At 36.1% G+C, this 16,318-nt stretch overlaps 1 protein-coding gene across 2 annotated transcripts in view; it reads right to left on the reverse strand.

The window, feature by feature from the left end:
- The window catches only part of MIPEP (mitochondrial intermediate peptidase), a 78,677-nt gene that overhangs the window by 30,145 nt on the left and 32,214 nt on the right, over positions 1 to 16,318 (reverse strand). For both annotated transcript variants that reach the window (XM_075083734.1, XM_075083744.1), the window contains exons 12-15: positions 15,619 to 15,696; positions 14,412 to 14,616; positions 10,720 to 10,829; positions 3,916 to 3,990 (exon numbers count right to left, since the gene is read on the reverse strand). In XM_075083734.1, the coding sequence (XP_074939835.1) occupies positions 3,916 to 3,990; positions 10,720 to 10,829; positions 14,412 to 14,616; positions 15,619 to 15,696 (468 nt within the window). The remainder of the gene's footprint in view (positions 1 to 3,915; positions 3,991 to 10,719; positions 10,830 to 14,411; positions 14,617 to 15,618; positions 15,697 to 16,318) is intronic.

Below are 16,318 nucleotides of genomic sequence, written 5' to 3' on the forward strand. Positions count from 1 at the left end.
TATTTTTTACTCCTGTCTTAGAAGAGAAAGAGGCTTTGCAATGCCTTTGCTTGTACTTTTCATCATCAGAGCTAGTCTCTTCAATCCCGGTTCATTTTTTAACAAAGTTTAACAAAAGCTACAGTATTTATGGTAGCAAGGGTCACTGAGAAGATGACCAACAGTAAGTACCATGAATAGATCTGAACATTACCTGATATAACAGTCCTAGAAAATTCACTTTCTCCTGTCACCCTAGGCCTACGTGACTCTGCAGGAACCATTTCGCAGACTTCCCTGTCCTCTCTGCAGGAACCATTTCACACAGACTTCCCTCTCCTCTCCAAAACACCCAGACCAAACACAAGAAACTTCAGCATCTGACAACAGATGTTCGCATCCTGCTTCAGTCCAGCCTTAACTCTCTTTTTTCTATCTCCCAGCACTGTTAGGACCTGTTGACAGTTGCTCTTCAGTGTTCCTCACAAGATGGAGCAGATTGCACTGCAGTGGACCCTCTCTAAAGTAAAATTTGGAGTCAAGTAGTTTGTTGTCAGGGAGTTGGGGCAAAAGCTCAACTCACAGCTAGGCAGTGAGGAAATGTCAGCTGAAAGTCAGTGAAATTGACTGCCTAAAGATGAACGTTTTGATAGGGAAATGAGTCACTGAAGCCAGCTATAAGTTTTCCCCCAATCCTGGCACATGTAAAGCGTGGGAAGAAAGCTATGAGCCAGGCCACCTGGACAGCACAGTTGAAAAAAAATCCATCCCTGAAAATAAACTTGGATGAAGTTTATAGCCATAAGCATTCCCATCTACAAACCACAGTTCTGTGTGTTTACACAGGCCTTTGAAATGGGAAAGGGAGACACATCCCAGGACCACAGGATTTTAGGTGATACTGCCAAGAAGCATGCTAACACTTAATATTAAGCAGTAGCTAGAAGATTATTTCTAATTTCAGGAAAACACATTTCCTAAAAAACATAAAAATGTTAAAAGGCCATCAAATGGTTATCTATCTTCATACTCTCTATTTTGCACTGATATTAGTATTTATTAGTTTCACTTGATTCCAGTTCTTTCTAGCTCCTTCTCAGCTTAATAGCATTAATATGTAAACAGTTATGCATTTTCCAGTGAAGTTACTACTGACTGAAAGACTCTGGGACTCAATTTGCAAGGCAAAAGCCTTATGAGAAGATGCATGGATTCCCCTATCTTTCCTCGAGTAACTGATTACATGAGCTGGAAGAAAACACAGAGGTATTATAGTTATGATGAAAAACCAGCATCATTTCTTATTTTCACATGCCAAAGACTTATTTTCTGAACAGACCACAAAAGAACCTTTAGGCATCTTCCCCATCACTGGAAAATTTGTAAGCATTTTTCTTTCTTTTAAAGGTCAAATATGGATTACATTACATCTAGTCATCAATATAGAATTTACTCCTTCCAAAGTCTGAAGGAAAGGTATTAGAGTCATCATTCACAGTTTTTTCAGGTACATACCTTAGTGGTACATATATACTTTGGCATCTGCAGATTGAAATATATGTTTTCCTTCAATGAATTATTACACTTTTAAATCCACATAAGTAACAATACACACTTCTACAAAGGAAGGTATGAACTTTATTTTTACCATGCAGTCAACTTCTCTGCGACATTTTTTTCTGAATTAATAAAGAGAATGGCTCTGCCACCCTGTCTTTTTGAAATGAGTGCATACTTCTATGGGTATTACATTTGGAATCTCCAAAAACATGATGCTGAAGTAGGAAATGAATAATATTATTCAGTGTGGCATTGTGGTCATTTGGCATGGGTCATGAGTGGTTGAACATTAGTTACACAAGAGTAATGTGAGGACAAGCAGCCTGCTTAATCACTGCATCATTGCCAGCACCAGTCAATCATTAGGTGCCCACAGGAATTTGAGCCCACCAGAATTTGGTAATCTCTCCCCGGTTCTGAAGCTATGGGGTCTGGAGTCACTCCAGGACAGACCCTACAGAGACCTCAAGAGCAGCTGAGGGCAAACAGCAGCAGGGGGATTGCACAGTCCACCCGATGGGACCGATGCAGTGACCCTTCCTTGGCTTAATTCTGGAGCATGCCATCTCCCCCACCACAGGGCAGAGGCCATGTCACTTGTTAAAGTATCTGTGATTTAAAGTGTTCTTGGTATCCAAGCCCATTTAGCCTCCACACTGTCAGTTTGGTCTCAAACCTTGACAAGATTCTAGCAGATGAATATTAAAAGTTGAAAGGCAATCTGTCAGATCTATACATAGCTGTTACAGACAAACCAGAAAAGAATAGGTACATGCGAAAGCACTTGATTATGACTTTGGTGGTTACTGGTCTGTACACTGGCAGTTTATTCTATGTTGGTAGACTTCATGAACAGAGGTCCACTGCTAAGCATTCTCAGTATAAATTTTATTTCAATCCAGAATTGGTTGTTTTTTTCCAAAAATACTCGTATATGAATTCATCATATTCTTGCCCACATTCTTTCTGGATTCTCAGCTATCTCTACATGAGAGCCTTTCAGTGCCAGAAGTGTGCATTTCAAAATCAGACCTGCAGAGAGGTTGCAGTTATTTTCATGTCATACAGGTAGCACCCTCCTTGTTCACACCTGCAGAGCCAACATCAGCCACTGGCAGCCACTGCTGCACTGAAAGCATTAATTCAAAAATCTGTTAAGTGTAACCAATGAAAAATAAATGTATACACTGAAAACAGTGTTAAGTCTGGTTTTGATTAGTGTAACTGACACATATACATTTACAGGTCCACACGTCAGTGTTCTGATTAGTTTTAAATCACTATAAATAACTGCACAGAGCAAACTGCAAATATTTAACTAAGCTTTTCTTTTAAATCAACTCCAGTTAACCAGCAAAACTCGTATATGTAGACAGGGTTGCAACCATTTGGGCACTTTTCAAAGAGAAGAATTACAAAGATCTGGTTATTTAAATTTGTTCCTTTCCACGTCTCAAAAATAACGACTACCCTTTATTAAGGTACTAGCAGAGTTATCTCACCTAAACACTAGGCCAACTGTTAAAAGAAAAAAATCATGTTTCTGGCTTAAGGCAAAACAAAGAAAACAAAATCACACAGCAGACGCTTGTAGCTTACTAAATGCAGCCAAACTCCCACTGTAAAAAAAACTTGGCTGGATGGTAATGCTACTGTTCACATCTCAGAACTGCTGTTGCAGAACTGAAAAAACCTGAATACTCATTTTAGACAGAACCCTAATTTCCTTTACTTCCTTGGAAGAAAAGCAACACTGATAATTAGTTTATGGGAATGACTGATTAATCACATCTACCCACAGAAAATAAAGGTTTATGAGTTTAATTACTGCTCCTAATACTGTGAGGGAGAAGTCTTACAGCCTTATAGCTCAGCCATCAATTCTGATGCTAGCAACAAGTTGCCGCTTTCACAGTGGAGCTGTAGAAGACAAGAAGCTCAGATCACATTCTAGTAAACAAATGACCTGGTTTGATTTTACTAAGGTGGCCTGTATCTCTCAGTCCTGCTACACTGTAATGATCCAAAGGTATGCAATACTTCCTCTACTGCAAGTTCTCCTTAAATGATTCCTTTAATTTAAGAACTCAATTTTTAACCACATTTGGGAATTCTGATAATCCAACCATTTTCAAAAGCTGTGGTTTTCACTATATTTTCCAACAGATTTAGACATTTAACTTTAAGAAGACAGCACAGAATACATTCACAAAACCAAACATGAAAATTAATATAAAAATTAATTAATTTTCACTAATTTGCATACAGTTAGATAATGTGTCTACATTAAAACAGAAATTTGGCAAAATTGTAAGACTTAAAATATGCTCTGTAAGTTCTGGCTAGACAGTAGAGACTAGAATGCAAAGAACGTACCTGGAGTTGCATATCAGCTGCAGCACACACCTTTTTGGACTCACATAGTCTTGACACCATGTTTTCCGGTAGCGGCTTGAATAAAAAAAAAGCCAGAATATATTTAGAATTGTTGTATATTTGTAAATAGATTGATTGCTACTAGAAAGGGCTGAAGACCAAAAAAATGGCTCCTGGTGGTAATAAAAACATATTTGAAGTGCTTTGCATTGAAGAAGGAAATCTCATTTGCTAAACAAAGCATTAAATGGGCAATTACGATATCAGCAGTAATTTACATAGCAATCAAGAAATCACTGTGTCTCAGTGTTCGTTCTTCTATAAATTGATCCTATGTTGCCTTATATGCCTGTTAAAAATATTATGAGTATCTTTAGAGATAAAGAACAGATGGGGCAGTTAAAGTCCTCCCGGGTCATCCTGACTAACCTTCAAAAGCAGATATTATAACAGTCTCCTGTTAGTCTTTCAGCATAGTTCGCTTAGATTTACATGGAGGCCCATGTAATTCCCATTGAGCTGGTGGGGTTTTCATAACTTCAACTGGGACAGCATCAGGCCTTCTTTCCTAACCCACATAAAAATGTTTGGTCATACTGAACAGTAAATATCTACCCTTTGAAATTTTTAACAAAGTTGAATTTACTCCACATCTATGGCAATAAAATTATCCATGCCATCACAGGCTGAAAGTCAGAGACATTTTTCAAGTCATTAAGCAAACTCTTTTTGACTTTCTATCCAGATGCCTAAAACACTTTTTAATGCCAGATTTTCAAGAATATCTGTATATGAATGCTTGACCTTACACTTCTTCCACTGCTTCCTGAAAATAGATGTTTTTTCTAGTAACCATATTCTTTTTTTGCTAGCAGTTTTATTAACTGACCATGTTAGATATGGTTAAAATAACTGCGTTCTTGCTAAAATATTAAGAAAGTTACTACAAGTTGTACAATGTGATACAAATGTTTGGTATTGCACTAAAGTCTAAAAGCATACCTACACTTTTGCGGTGTGTTGAAGTGTTGAAGAAATAATACATGAAAGTCTACAGATCCTGACAGCAGAAACATATGTTTAGATTCTGTGCAAATGATATGACTTCAAGACAAACAATGTTAATGTTCAAAGAATAAAAACCCAACTCCAGAGAAGTTACACAAAAGTGAGGAAAATGTTATCAATTAAGTCTGTGGAAGTTAAAGCAGATAACAAAAACTCTCAAGTTGCACGGCTGTTTTATGCAGTAGCATGCCGAGGCTTGCAACCTCTTCTCCAAGACAAATGTTAGCTGGGTTAAGAATGGGATAGAACAACACCCACTATTTTGCCTGTCATAAATGTGCACAGCTGTTAAATTTCAGTGCAGAAAAATGAACACTGGACAGGCAGTCTGTCCTACAGCATATCCTTGTTAGACCAGTATCTACATTTCCCAAATACAAAAATTCTGTTTCAAGTTACATGATGATTTTGGACTACTAAAGTAAAAATAAACGGGCAGTTATCCATAGTAATAAAGATGTTAGTAACTGATTACCTTGAGGTTCCATACTGGATTTAGATTGTTCAAAATACTACCTAATTATGTAGAAAAGCTATTAAGGCAAGAAGCAAAAGTAGAAAAAAACTGCAAATGGTGAAAAGTATTTTGGTTGGACAATTTTTCTCCTGGCGCTATGAACATCTCTTCTCTCATCCTCTTACACAGAGTAAGGCATGCACTTAAATGACTTTTCATCCTGGAACTAAAGCACATGTGGGTTTGCAATAACACAGTTTCAGTTGTCATGCAAGAAACCCTTGTGTTAACAAAACCTATAGAATTTTGAACAGATTTTGTAATTAAGCACCAAACCTGTCCGCAAGTTTTGGCAGCTTTTTGGAGGCTTTCATTTCCTAGTGAAGTAGTGCAGTATGGAATTAAACAAAACTGACAACTTCTAGGGGCACCTGTATTTTGGATACAGTAAAGTGCGAGAAAACCGGATGGGAATTCTTAAATTGTAATCTGTCAGTGTTAAAATGCTGAACATCCAAAAGCCTGGCAACAGCAAATACGTATATTTTGCACAGCTATAATTTAAGAGTGTTAAAGCCAAGAGCACTCCTACCAGTAAGGTCAAACCAGTTCTTTCCACATAATGGATTTTCAATTTCATATTTCAGCTATATTAAATGATGATAAGAGGAAGTTAAGTGCACAGGCTTTCAGCTGGCACACAAAATAAATAGAACAAAAGGCACTAAGACTTTTCTAATTGGCATTTTGGTAAACCACAGTCCCACAAATCCTCAGCTGAATTGGGAAATCCAAGTTTGCAGTTCACTGGGGCACAGAGCAGCAAGGTTTGGCGATGTGGACAGACTTTGCACACTCCCTGGGAGAGCTGGTCACATCCAGCCCTGCTCAAGAAACAAATGAAGCAGGTCTAATTCTCAATTCAGAGAAATACTTAGAGACTGTCCACCCAAGACAGTCTTGCCGTCTTTTGACTGTACTGCAAATAGCTGACCTCAAGCTGGAGAAGACTGCTGAAAAGGCAGCTTCTGCATTCACCTGTTTCTTCTTTATGTTCTGCTACAAGCATCTATCCTATTCTAAATTGAACTCCTCGGGGGGACACAGAATTATCATTAATAATGTACTAAAATCTCTTTGTACAGGAGATGGCTTAGCACCACCTTCTACAGATCAAGTAAAATGTAGGTAATACCAAGAGCCTCCAAGAAAATCTTTTTATCTTTTTTGCAGCCACATGAATATCAAACAAACGATGTGGATCTACTCTGCTCTGAAGATCAAGCTCTACTGTTTGAGCATATTAAAATCAGCAGGAAATTACAAATAACTCTTATGACAATACCTATTGACAAAGAGGCACAGGAGAAAGACATAAATGTTCTTTTGATTAAATCTATAAGTGCTACTGATCCGTCTCAAAGATTGTGTTGTGATCACAATTCACACGTCAAGCAAATCTGGCACCAGAGAAACATTGCCAAAATTATATTAAATTGAGAGAACGATCACTTATATTTCCCAAAGCACCTTTGGGATTTTAGAATTTACAAGTTCAGGGAACTAAAATTAGACTCCAGAGGGTTTTTCAAAGATCACCACTCATCCCCGAAGTTTGTTTCTGTGAATTTTAGGCATACAGATATGCTGAGGTCTTGAATGTACTGAGGAAGATGTACTGTTTCAGACAATAGAAACTTTTCTCCTTGCTCCAGTACAATTTCATACAGCCCCTTAATAAGCAGCTGAGTGAAGAACAAAAAATACCTCAGCAGGATTATTTTACTTATCCTGAAAGACGAGCTCTCTGATAAAACTGGAATCAAACTGTTATCCTCATTCTAAAAGAAAGACTTAACAGAGCTTTGGCTAAAACTATTTTAATTGAATAACCATTCCATTTTTTAAATTTAAACACTACATGCTCTACTTTGGGTTCCACTTTTCCATCCTTCTATATTAAGTAACTTTAAGATCTTGGCATGAATTTTTCAGCATGTTTGCCATGGTGGCTAAAAGAACAGAATTCCCTGTCTCCCAAAGCATGCTTAACTCCTTACTGCTGTGTAGCAACCACGACACATTACAACTGTTTACTATCTGTGGGCTTATTCTTGTAATCTTGCTAATACAATACTGCCTTTGTAATTCCATCTCTGTGAAAAATGAAGTCAATTCAAATTTGAACAGCTGAAATACTGGTCTTTGTTCAAGAGAGCCTCCAAAGACACACAAGCTTAAAATGATTTAGCTCAACAGACCTACCGCATATCCGTACACTCAGCAAATGAAATTAAACAAACAAACATAGTGATACAGAATGGTACACATGCACCAGATTGTCCGCTTAAGCACTGTTACTACCTCACTTTCATACAGCTTGAATTCATGAGTTTACCTGAGCAATTCAACTTGAGTAACCCATTAACACAGTCCTCTCCTTTATTTTTCCTCAAGGATTTTCTGTTATCTTTCAGATGAAAGGAAAACTAAGCTTGCTACTTTCTTGGAACAAATATTTTTGTCTTGGTCAGCTTTTGGACTAAATTCACAAGACTTGCTCCTTTTGCCAGAAGAGCTTGCAAGCTTTTTCACTCCTCAGTACTCAACAGCAAAACCATCCAAAATGCAAAGAAAGCAGACCAGCTTCCTATAAACTTCAAGATAAGTTGGATCAGATCCACATGACACCCATCCTTATGCATAATGCATTCTCATCTTTGAAAGCCTGCCCACCAAATCTTTTTCCTGCAGTGCTACTAAAAACCAGTTTTCAACAGCTCATATGTTTTAATAATCAAAACAACACCACCTCTTTCCCCTCCTCTTCCCATAAGCATAAGCACTGATCCTCATCAAGGACTGCAGCTCAGGACCAATCCCTCTACAATTGGCTTTTATGGTGAAGACAATCAGGAGCTGAGACTACACTACCAAGTTTTTCTCACGTAATTATGTTCAGGAGGAGTGTTAAAAATTACACCACCTAATACTTATATGCAAAAACTATAGCATAGATGCAGCAGTGCAAAAATGCTTTATCGATTTATCTGCATTTCTAGGTCAGTAAAAAACCCTCTTTCCGTCAATATCTAGCAGAGCTATGTTGGCATAATTGTTACAGGAAAGATCCTTCTTGCACTGAAAAACTCAGTATCTTTATTCATAAAAAAGAAACTTAATGGAAGTTCTCATATGGAACAACATTTGGATGAAATGGTTTTACAAATTTTATCTTCTGTTTCATCTACCTTCCTCACTCCCCCTTAAAAAGAGGGTAAAGTGGTCTCATTTTTCTTTCATATAATTAAAAAACTGGAGAAGAAAATGTTGATTCACATTTCCATTGGCATACCAAGAAATTAGTCGGGGAACAAAGACAGAAAATGTGACCCCCAAAAGGATTTTTGTGAAGTTGTAAAAGTAAGAGAGCTGGGATTTTCTATTCAAAGTACTTTGTAACATATACACAACAGATACAAGTAATTCCTGTAGCCATCACTGAATGTCAGGAACAGAAAAGATTACTCAATCCATCTGTATTTAAATGGCAGATACAGAAATCTGATATCAGATTCTTAAAACTAGCTTAGATGAACCAACATAAGCAAAAGCAGATTTTTATATGTTGGATAATGGCTTAAAAATACATTCTAAATTTTCAAAAAAGCAATTAAAAGGAAGCAGTCTAAAACCCTCAAGAGCCGCACAGCAGTTTCAGGCTCTTTTTCTCATCTTCCAGAATAATCCATTCTTGCCCCCTTCAAGACTGAATTTCTACATTAAACCTCTCTCAATTGCTCTCTGAAAGGGCAAGATTTCACCACCAATAAACAGAAGTTGTTTTTGGAAATGCCAAATGGGACACAGCGCCTGGTTCTTAGTTTTTGCACTGCAACTAGACATGGTTTAGATTTGTTAAGCCATTTTGAAAATACAAAGCCATAAATAATGTTCCACAAATCTCTTTCAGATGTTTCAGTCATGCTCATTCTCTGAACTCATATGCAATCAGATTAACTCCACAACGTTTAAACACTACAAGAACTTTACAGTGAACACTAGAAAGAAGTATTTTGATATGTGGATTCAAACGTACAAATGATGAACACTTGTGAACTGAGTACTTTTAACTCCCAGGTTTCAAGGAGATTGTCTTAGTGCTCTGCAGAATTGATTACTCTTTAAAAAATAAAACAAAACAAAACAAAAAAATAACAACAAAAACCCAAACCAACCAAACCAGATTTACAGAGCAAATTTCTCAGATAGTATCTATTAGAACAGAAGTTTTGCAACCTATTTTTCTAACTGTTACAGTGGAGGTAAACATAATTCCATTTTCATAATACTGAATGCTTAGTATTGGATAAAAAGCTTCAATGAAGTTTTTGCATTGATGGGTAGTCTATTCTTCAGCCATTACATTTGAGTACATTGAAACTTGCCTCAATCAAAAGCGCTGGAAAAACATCTTTGGTTATTGTTTACTGGTTTGTATTTTTGAAATGGCTGTACAAATATAAACTATGTTATGCTGCCATGCATTACAGCAACAACCAAAAGTCACCTGGTTCCAAAGAGGACCGTTTTCTAAATTTCCCACAGAAAGCAGATCCTTGCATTAGACTGGCATAGAACAGCTTTATGTAAAAAAGGATCAGAGTTTTAAGGCAGAGATTCACGACTGCCAGAATCTAACTAATCCTAATCTTAATCTAATTCTAAATAAAGCAGTACAATTTTCATCACAAAATATTTCAATTACTATCCTACACTGTGCCGATAATGGGAGTTTTTAAACACCACGACCATTTTCATTTACTTCCATGATTTGGTACCAGAGTTTTATTTTAAGACAGACTTTAGACAGTTCGATGATGAATGACTTTTTTTGTCAAAACTCATCTGTAATTAAATTAAAACATTCCACACAACTTGATTCATGCTGAAATTGTTCACCTACTACACTAAGTTTGTGTAGTGTAGGAACTACACGAACTTTGTAGGAAAAAAAAGGTTAAAAGTTTTAAATGTGTTTGGAATTGGTACCTTGGATAAAAAGATCTGGTATTCTTTTACAGATTACAATTATCTTTTCCGCAGTAAGAATATTAACATTTTTTTCCTGAATAATTAAAATTGTAATATTGAAACAATTTCAATCCATTGATTATTTCTACTTTAAACATTATTAACAAATAACACATGGAAATGTGATCCTTTACCTGAATACATTTTTTCCTATTTTCAATATTTTACATATTAATTTTCCCTACCTGTCCCGTTTTATAATGCCTTGCAAACTGGTTAACCACTCGATAGTCATTTGCAAAGTACTCCATGAGAATTGAGGGAACTTCAGCAAAATCAGTAGGACATCTGGTTCCTAGAGATAGAATAATTGTACACATTAACATTTGCTATTTTCATTAGCACAAATAGTTAACTCTTCCCAAAAGGTTTTGCAACTTTCATTTTGGACTTTTGGTGAACTTTAAATGTTCTTCTGTTTATAAAGTCAATATTGTATTTCCATAGCATTATTGTACATATTGCCAGAAAAGCTTCATTATAATCCTACATATTTTACTATAAATCACAAAGTAAAACAAAATATTTGAACAGCTGGGTGAGGCACCTTATAAAGCTCTGGATCACACCCTTTTTAAACTAAACCAGATTGCAGCCAAACTGGCCCTACATGAAACACCAAATCTATTTAAGTGTCCTAAACCTAAATCAAACTACAGTGTAAATAAAACTCTGCCTTAATCCCATTCACAGTTACAATTTTTAGCTTCCATCTGTTTGCTGAGCTTACTTATGCTTTATATTAACCTTGCTTTATAATACTAAGTCATTCATCCAAGGAACACTCTTGCAGATTGAAGACATGTTTTAAGTAAGTGCAATGAGGTAATATCTCAGCAGTTAGTATTTCCATAAGGCACTTTCCCAAAAATCTCATTTACTCTAATCTTTATCAGCACCTTACACAATGGAAGTTATTAATAAATTTAAGACATCACCAAATCAAAGCTGAATTTCTAATTTCTATATTAGAGATGTACAAAGTTGTTGCTTTAATAACAGACCCACTGAGTCATCACCTCTATCCTTGTCTGCTAGAGACAATGTCAGCATTCAAAACTACTCTTAAATTTAAATATGGGGTTTGCTTCTATTATTCTTTCTTGAAGACTATTTTTTAAAATCAGTCTTTTGATCCTTACAAATATTTCTGTAACTTTTAATCTGAATTCATAGTCTGTTTATACTCAATGTTTTCAGACCAGTGTTGCTCTTTATACTAAAGAGCATTTCCCGCACTGGTTTTTACCTGCTAAATTGAGAGAAACTACATTCTCTCTCAGCCATCATTATCTGAAGGCAAGATAAAATCTAGAAGACTATCCATTTTAGCTCTTCAGTTTCAATTCACCTTCAGACCAGAGACACAAAACCATGCCCAAGCACTGCATGAGGTTTCACCAATATCTTTCTTAATCATTCTAATACTTATTGCTGTTAGGTACACCTCCGATGTAATTTCAAATCACATTCACCCTTTTCACAGACACATTAGCTATTTGTAGTTCTGCATTAACACATAAAACTGTTCTTCTGTTCCTCTACCACTGTTGAAAAATCCATTCAACAGCATAAATTCTCTCTGTACTCTTTAAATGCATGTTCTGCACTGTGTAGTTCTGAATTGCATTTTACTTCTAACATTCCAGCATCTATTCAGTTCTTATACAATACCCCAAAGCCTTCTTTTGTGCCATCACATTTCATTAGTAGAGTCTTTGTTGTTGTTGTTATTTGAAAATAATTTCTAAAAAGCCTAACATAAGGCAGGTCCCAGGACAAATGCCTGCAGAACTATATTGATGTTTCCGTAGTCATTTATGCTTTCTTAGTGCTCCTTAATAAAGTGACAGAATTCTTTTAATAACCATTAGAGAGACTCCTGAAAAACTGCATTATCTGAAAGTCAGAAAGGTAAAAGGTAGGGCAGTTATCTGAGATAAGCTAGTCCTCCTGTAAAACAAATGTAGGTATTCTCTACTGCATGATAAACTAAAATGGAATACAAGCTAGATTTTAAAAAGATCTTATATATGCCCATATGCATTAAACAATCAATAAATGCATATAGTAAAATGACAGACTAGCTTAAAAAGAAGCACATCTTAAGTCAAAAATGCACAGTATTATTCAAGGTTTGGGCCCATTAGCAGCAGAATGGGTTCCTGAATACTTCGGAATGTTAATCAGAAAAGGGAGGCAGGGGAGAGGAGGAAAGATGTCAAATATTCAGTGTATCTCAAGTAGAATGTCAAATTTTTTGTTCTCACAATAGCCTGTAGTCATCTTGTTTCCACACTTTGCCACCCTAATGTTTCATGAGAGCAGATGGCCCCTAACAGACATCCCTGGGATGAGCCATTTCATTGTCACAGATTCCAAACCCTAAAAAAAGTTCTCTGCAGAAACAACATGACTGGCCTCCCATGCTGCTTTTGCAATGTTAGATCTGGAGTGAAACCCCCTGGGACGCAGGACTGCCTGGAGGCAAGGCAGTGCTGAAACCATACGTAGCGGCTCATGGAAAGTTTGAGCCTCAAAATTAGGTATTTCCTGCCCCTTCAAGACTCTCCTATATGAAGACAAATATGATTCACCACCACAACAGGAAACCCCGAACAAAGCATATAAGTACCCCTAGAGGTCAAGAAGATCAAGACCATATGACTGGAAGGGAGGAGGGAGAGCAGTTACCTGTCCCAAGGAGTATACAGAGCTTATACTGAAAGAGCATATACAGTGTTCGTTTGTTTTAACAATGTCCAGTAGTGACATACTTAGAAACAACTCAGTCTATTTTAATTTTAAGTGGAAGACCTAAGAAAGAATATTTTGTCACTGGGTGCAAAGTATCTGTTGATAGCACAAAACTCTACCATGGAATCCCCTTTGCATCATTAGCATAATACAAAAATAGTACAACGTTAAAAAAAATCCTTCAGACAAGGGAGCTACAGTTTCATCTCTTTGGTTGTGTTTCTTTTTTTAATAAATAAATATCTACTGCAAATGGGATTTCCAGCACACTATTATAGAAGGGGATATACCAAGCTGTCCATAGATAAGAAAATTAGCGTGCCAAGCTGCTTTAGCCAGAACACGTCTTTGACCCATCTGCCACAACTCCAGAAGGCTAGAGTAGCCTGTGAACTGTCAGCAATACATGCATTGCTACTGTTTGAGAAGAGGAACTAAATGAAAAAAGGCAATATTCCTTTCCTGTGCACCCACTAAGCTGTGACTACATATTAATTCATGTTCATTTACATATGATAAAAAGGCCTACCAGTTAATCATGCTTGCAAATACAATACAGTTTTAATTTATCAACTTTGCTTCAATCAAAATCAACTAGAAAAGGCCTGGGTTCACAGATTTTTCTGTACTGCCAGTGTATGTTCTTTGCAACTAGTTTAGAACTAATTTACTAATTTTCCTTAATCCAGTTTCCATTGCCAGCCCAGAATTCATCGTGCTTTTACAGTAGATACAAGTTTAGCGCAATTTATCTTCAATCTTCCAACTATTCCATCATTATGAACTCCACCTCTGTGGTGGCGTCTTGCAAACTTGCAAGAGTGGACACCACCACTGGAGCAAAGATCAGCAGTACAGAAAGAAGAGATCGAAATGCCTAATTCTTCTTAGGAGAAGAATATTCAAGTGTTGTTTGGTCGAGTTTTAGATAATATCTGAGGATCTGGTATTGTATTTTCAAGTCATCAAAGATGTAGAAGTATCAACATGACTCAATAATTTCTGGTTCATCCTCTTTTTTTCTTATTTTTTTTTCTTTCTTTTTTTTATCTACTCCCATCTTCTAGAAATCAAATGTTTAACTAAAACAAAAAAAAAATCACTATTCTTATTTTCTTACCAGTAACATGTTGGTACCGAGTTCTTCCCAGCATAGAATGCATGGCATGTCCCATTTCATGGAAGAGATTCTCCATCATGCCAGGACTTAGTAGCGTTGGTGCACCCCTTGTTGAATGGGGCAGGCTAAGCATAAGAACAACTACAGGCAGCTGGTACTCTCCATTTTCCTTTAGCCTGCCTCCACGAACTGTAAAGTGACAATCCTTTTCAAGATAAAAGCAAACATATGGACAGCCAATGTCATTATATCAATGATATTAAAGCAATGATGAAATTATTAAATTAAACTTAAAGTATTAAATCAAACCTATATTCTCTGTTACACAAGTTGAATTCAATGATCATTAACAGTGTTGTTCAATAGCAGCACACTGTCTCTTCATCTTATCTGCTTCATATTCATAAACTACCTTATTCCATAAAGATTGTGTTGCTTCTAGAAAATAAAATCTATTTTTTTGTTTTAGAATCATCAAAACTTCTCAATTCTTAAAAAAATATCACTAGCTCAAAGAAATTTACTGATGTGCCAAATCGATCATTTATAGATTAAGTTCCCTCCTCATTCTTCAGCAGTAACTTCTTTATAAAATATACTGCAGGGACCTCCTATTATATTGTGAAATATTAGTAAAACAGAGTAATATATTAAACTAATGTAGATTTAAAGATTGTCCACTTACCACCTCACTAAAGGTGCTAATTTACAGATAATTCTACAGAGCGAAGTGTCTGTTGTACTGTATCGTATAGTTAATATACTGGCACTTGGCAGCATGAGTCAGCTGGAACCATCTACAGTTTTTAAGTAGGATTTTGAATGAAAATTATTTGTCATTATGAGTTTTCACCTTTAGAAAGTTTTAAAATTTCAGATTGTTATTATTTATAAATAGTAGGCCAGAAATTAGGTGTTTTAAAATCTACCATTTCTCTGAAGAGTTCTAAGACATTTCATAGTGCCTGTTATTCTGTAGAACAAAGAGTCTGAGTTCAGCCTATCACACAATGTTTTTTAAGTGAAAGGTTACTCACAAAAATATTTTACCTAAAAGGATATTTGAAGTTACAGACTGTCCCTGTTTAAATTTAATGTATTTTAAACCAAGATAACTTTTACTAAACTTACACTGAATGCAAATGGCCCTAATGCTACAGTCGTTACTCAAATAAAATCCACACTGGAATCAGATCATAAATGTTACCTGATGTGGTTTATCAGGTCGGTGAAAGAAGTCACAATAGATGTATCCTAGCAAACCTTCAGTTTCATGAACAACAGCCTGAAGAAACAAAAGTATCATTTCCACAGAGAAAGCACTGATAAGATGTGTAAATTGAAGATGTAACCTAATCCAAAGATTTATAATTAATAAATGACAAATAAGCTGTGAATAATTAATGTTAAAACTGTTGGTAATTTTAGTTGGAAAAAAAATATACAGGATTCACAATTTGTCCCTCAAACTACAGCCATTTCTGCATTTCACTCAAAACTAGTTGTCAAAGATTAGTATTAAAAGTAACATTGTCTGTAGCCCCTAGATGACTTCTGAGAAGTCAACAATAACAGAATTTGATTTACCATGGAAATAAAAATAGCATTCTAGTATAGTCTATAGTATTCTACAAATTGAAGCTAGAAAAACTAGCAGGGCTCATTCAGAAGGATGGCTTGAACAGTACAACAATAATCTCTGAACAGAGAAACTGCTTCTGATTCAGGCACTCTTTACACAGAGACACATTATAAAGGCCTTAAAATACCAAGCGTACAAAAGGCACTTAGAGAGAGTATAAAGTCCCTGAGGTCTGGCTTCAACTAGAAGTAGACAGCTAGTGTGTGTTTTTGATAGGTACCCAAGTAATTTAAAAACAAAACCTGACTCATGGCTCAGAGGAACA

The sequence above is a fragment of the Phalacrocorax aristotelis genome, chromosome 1 (assembly GCF_949628215.1).
Source record: "Phalacrocorax aristotelis chromosome 1, bGulAri2.1, whole genome shotgun sequence".
In the NCBI taxonomy this organism is placed as follows: domain Eukaryota; kingdom Metazoa; phylum Chordata; class Aves; order Suliformes; family Phalacrocoracidae; genus Phalacrocorax; species Phalacrocorax aristotelis.